Raw genomic sequence first — 5,000 nt, 5'->3', positions numbered from 1 at the left:
TTGTACACCCTTATAAGCCCCTATTGATATCTTCCCCACTATAACGTTCTTCTTTAGGTTCGTGATCATTACCTTAGTTCCACTGCAGATTTTAGGGGGACAAATATTCCTCATAACCATTACCACTGTTCCTACTTTTAACTTTAACTCATGTAAGGGTATGGAGGGACTATTCATAGAATTGAATACTGATGTTTGTATTTCCATTCCTTCTCCATCGTGAGATGCTGTATCTTGGCTCCTATAGAGTACTTCCTTCTCTTTTAATTTTTCATACACGAAATTATTAATTGAATCTACATCGTCATTTGTTGGGGATATAATTGCTCTCTTTTCGAAGTAAGAAACGTTCAAGAAATTGTCTTTAAACCCTTCATAGACCTTATCAACTAAGTCTAATCTACTGTTAACTCTTACTCCAAACCCTTCATTGATATTACATTCACTATATTTTCCTATTCCAACGTCAAGTAGATCCTTTGCGAACTTTATATTTTCTTCTTCGCTGTTTTTCAGTCTTACATTTTTTGTCAACTCTAGCTGTTCAAAGTAGTGCCAGAAATTACTTGCCTTTAGACAGCAGTTTAGTTCATCATTTTTTCCCCCAGCCCTAACAACGGGTAATATCTGTCTAAAGTCTCCAGCACAAACAAAGGTAATTCCACCCATAAATACATCATCTAACTTCGTTAAATCTCTTAACGTTATATCTAGAGCAGATATAGTGTTTTTATTTGCCATTACAGCTTCGTCCCAAACTATTAATGATGTCATTAACAGTAAACGTGCTAGCTCAGAATTGTGTTTAATGCTACATGTTTTAACCTCATTGTGTTCCATTAGAGGTATCTTAAACATGTTATGTGCTGTTCTTCCACCATGTAGGACAGTAGCTGCTATTCCTGATGAGGCAACGGCTAAGGCTCTCTGGCCTCTTGAACGAACTGTATCCAGAAGAAGATTAAGTAAAAAGGGCTTTCCTGTACCCCCTGGAGCATTAATGAAGAAAGCTTTCTGGGCACGTTTATTTCCATTATCTACACTCTTTAAGATTTTCTCATAGCATATTTTTTGTTCTCTGTTTAACATAGGTTTTAATTCCTCTACATCTTCGTATAGTTGTTTTGTGTTGTAAGCTCTTTCTCTCCTTATAATATTAGTTGTTTTAACTCCGTCTCTTGAAGAGGGTAATCCATATTGCACTATATTTCCTCCCCCACAATTGTAAACTTGTTCTTGGATATCGTCGAGGGCATCGAGGTAGATCTCATCGTTATAGTCTTTCTCTCCACTTTTAAACAGAAAATCACTTGAGAATAAATCCTTTGTTTCTTCCCATATCTGTTTTTGGTCTTCTAAATCTGAGAACACTAACATACTCGCATAGGTTGTTCTTAGTTGTCTGCGGTCATTAGTGTAATTTATATTTCTAGTATTGTTTTCTTCCACGTATCTTCCTCTTTTAGGAGGCCTATAGCTTTCACTGCTTCTCTATTTGTCTCATATAATACCCCTTCAACAGTTCTTAAGTCCTCATAAGATTTTGGACCCTTTGTATGGGTTAGTAACATCCTCATATAGAACAGTTCAACTGTTTTATTATTGACAGCCCTTATTCTCCCTAGAGCACATGTACTTCCTTTTCTCTCATCCCACTTACACGTAGTTTTGTTGTACACAAAATAATTAGGGATTTCATGATAGCTTAATGAGGCTGCAAATTCGTTATGTTGACATAACTTGAAAAATGCTGTTAACTGAGTATCTTTAGATGCCTTCTTGACTATGGCCTCTTGGGAGGTTGAAGCTTCAAAGAAAACATAATTTTCTCCCTCTAAATGCAAATCTAAATTGCAAACTGCTGGGTAACTACTGTGAATGTTGAATTGGAATATTTTCCATGTTGCCTCATTAGCATTAACGAATCTTGCATCTCTAAAATTTTTGATCTCGTTAACGGGCTCATTATCTTCTGTCTTAGTGAAAAGTATACGGTCACTTCCTTTGTTAACGTACTTTGTTACGTAAGCTATGGCTTTAATAGAGTTAGAACATTCAACATTAATATGAGCATTGTACTTAAGACAAAGATAAGGACTATGGGGAACAACCCATGAATTATCCACCACCACTGTTTTATCTTTTCCAATCTTCTTAACGAAAGAAAAGCCTCCTTCTCCAACGGCCCTTCTCCCATACAAAGGAAACCCGTTATTACCAAAGTGTAGTGTTGATCTACATTGCTTAGGGAAGTCCTTTTGACACTTGCTTATACTATTATTTCTTCCATAACAGCATATTTGAGATTCATCAAAACCAACACATGGCCCATGGATCATATTAGTAGTAACAATATCGTACAATTGTGGGTTCTTAGTTTTATCTGGTATCTCAGCTGAGATAATATTGGCAACAGTTTTTTCAGTAACTTTATACCTTATCTACAACAGTATATGGACATGGGGTAAGCCTCTCTTCTGCCACTCTATGCTGTATAAATGAGCTTTTACTTCCCCGAAAATGTGATCCTTTGTTAATTCTTTCATTAGGCTGTCTACCTTAAGCTTAAATATACGACTCACTAAATCTGGCCTATCACAGGGGTTTGAGGATGCAACCTCAGGGCCTGTTAATCTTATAGCTTTAGTTAGTTCTTCCCATTTTTGATTCATAGTAAAGGTGATGAAAAAATCCGGGGAGCCATAATTAGAAACAAAGGTTAATGCATCTTGTTGTCTTTCTTTCATGTATCTCGGGCCTCCAATGTAAGTTCTTGGTAATAAAATACGTTGCCCTCTACCCTCTAATGGATTATCCCCCTTTAAAATATCAGATCTCTCTTTCCTTATCTCATGTTGATTTCTTTCAAAATAGTGTAACCTATTGGATTCGATTTTAACGTAACTGTCAACCACGAATCTCTGAAACAAAGTACGGCATTTGGAAAGGAAAAGATATGAACCATCTCTCTCCATTAACAGGGAAGAATAATATGCTGAAGGACTTAAGTTAGTGTACTTTCCACTTCCATTTTTTTTCTGCTTCTGAAGGACATGAGTGAACCCCATATCTCCGTTAGGTATTAGTATAGGGTACTGGAAAGTATCGTAGTATAAACTATTGTGGTATACGTACTATAAATTGTACTTGGAGCCTTTCTTAGGGCTTGAAATTGTTATCTGTAAAGGGTCAGTAGAGGAATCAAGATCTACTATGGCTCCAACTGTAACAGCTGCTGTTGGAAGGTGATAAACTCCTTTATGTTCTTTGGTTGCAGCATCTCCTACTGATTTTAACACTATTGACATCTCTGGTATTTGTTCATGTTTCTCTACATGTAACTTTATTAGTTCTTTTGCATTTTCTATTTCAGTTAATATCCTGTTTAAGCTCTTGTTATGCTTCACTAAGTAATCAAATAATATACGAATAATTTCTTCATTTTCTCTATACATTTTCTCCTCATCGCCTTTTCCATCGCCATAAGTAAACTGATTAACCATTTTTTCAGTCCTTAATTTTAATTGCTCATCTCGACTGTGATAAAATTACATGTCCATGAAGTTATCTTTGAATCTTTAAGGTCTCTTGTTATTGTTATTTAAACCATTTGCGTCCCTGCCGTTAAAAAGTAATTCCTCTACTGGATCGCTGAACATGCCTCCAGTTTCCAATTTTAACAACCTTTCAGGCTTCACTTTTTATGTTCTATGATATATTGTACCTTTAATCTTGTATGTCAAAGCCTTCTCTGCTGCATTTTCTAACTTTTTAGATGTCGAGAAGGAACTAAAACTGAAAACACTATTGAAGCCCATTATATTCTTTAGGAACCTATCTGATAAAGGTGAAGTACCGTTATAGAGTGATTTTAATTCCTCACTTTGAATTTCTGAAGGCTTGATTACGGGCACTTGTCCACTCCTACAACATATGGTATCACTTTCTCTTTTCCATTTTATGGCTCCACATTGCTTACACTTTTTGTCCCCTAAATTTCCTATGTCTGATACCTTAATGGTGTATACCTCTCTTATACCACCTTTGAGATTAATATAGTCTTCCTCCCTCACCTCTAGTTTTAGTTTATTCTTTTGTACTTCGTTTCTTCTTTCTTCTCTTAACTCATCTAGGATACTTTGATCTTCCTCTGATAGGGGTATCCTAAGAAAAGATGATTCTTGTTTCATTAGTTCTTTACACCTCTTATTTCTTTCTATCTTCTCAGCTTTCTTTTGTGCAATTATTTTTTTCTCTTCCCTTTTCGTTTGTTTTTCTTCCTGTATCTTTAGTCTTTCTTCTTCCTTCCTTTTCTCCTCTAATTCTTTTTCTTCCTTTTTCCTTTGTTTTTCTTCCTCTATCTTTTGTCTTTCTTTTTCCTTCTTTTTCCTTTCTAATTCTTTTTCTTCCTGTATCTTTAGTCTTTCTTCTTCCTTCCTTTTCTCCTCTAATTCTTTTTCTTCCTTTTTCCTTTGTTTTTCTTCCTCTATCTTTTGTCTTTCTTTTTCCTTCTTTTTCCTATCTAATTCTTTTTCTTCCTCTTTTCGTACTCTAATTTCCTCTTTCTCTCTTTCCCTTTCAATTTCTTTTTCTCTTTTTAGTTCTTCTCTTTGTCTATGTTCTTCTTCCTCTTTTTCTTTCTTCTTTTTAGCCTCTAATTCTTTTTGTACTTTCTTGATAGCGTATTTGTTCCTATTTTCAGCAACTTTAAAGTTCTTATGAGTCTTCTCTAGGTAGTGCATTTGATATGCTCTATGACAACTCTTACCTCCATTACTAACGAAGTTCCTGTAGCCTGCAAAATAATGCTTCTGGAAACCTTCAAATACACTTTCCTTAATTTCTTCTTCTAACAATGGAATAGTATCTGTAATCATAGTCTTTATTTTCTCTTAACAGTTTATTGAAGGACAAAAGTCTACGGTGAAAGTCTTTTATATCTTGTGTTAACCAATATTTTTTATCGTGCGCGTATAGGTGAGGAAATAATGTAGAGTGCT

The 5,000-nt window shown here is 35.2% G+C and overlaps 1 protein-coding gene across 1 annotated transcript; it reads right to left on the bottom strand.

Moving 5' to 3' along the window:
• Positions 1-1,421: 1,421 nt before the first annotated feature.
• LOC143021157 (uncharacterized) lies at positions 1,422-2,672 on the bottom strand. The gene is made up of 2 exons (XM_076178449.1): positions 2,583-2,672; positions 1,422-2,441 (listed from the first exon to the last, which is right to left on the bottom strand). The coding sequence occupies exons 1-2, from the start codon at positions 2,670-2,672 to the stop codon at positions 1,422-1,424; spliced, it is 1,110 nt and encodes a 369-aa protein (XP_076034564.1).
• Positions 2,673-5,000: the final 2,328 nt, after the last annotated feature.

This window comes from Oratosquilla oratoria, chromosome 41 (genome assembly GCF_046742065.1).
Source record: "Oratosquilla oratoria isolate Oo_2021 chromosome 41, ASM4674206v1, whole genome shotgun sequence".
Taxonomy (NCBI): domain Eukaryota; kingdom Metazoa; phylum Arthropoda; class Malacostraca; order Stomatopoda; family Squillidae; genus Oratosquilla; species Oratosquilla oratoria.
Note: the sequence above shows the minus strand (reverse complement) of the source record. Positions and strands in the feature narration are given on the sequence as shown.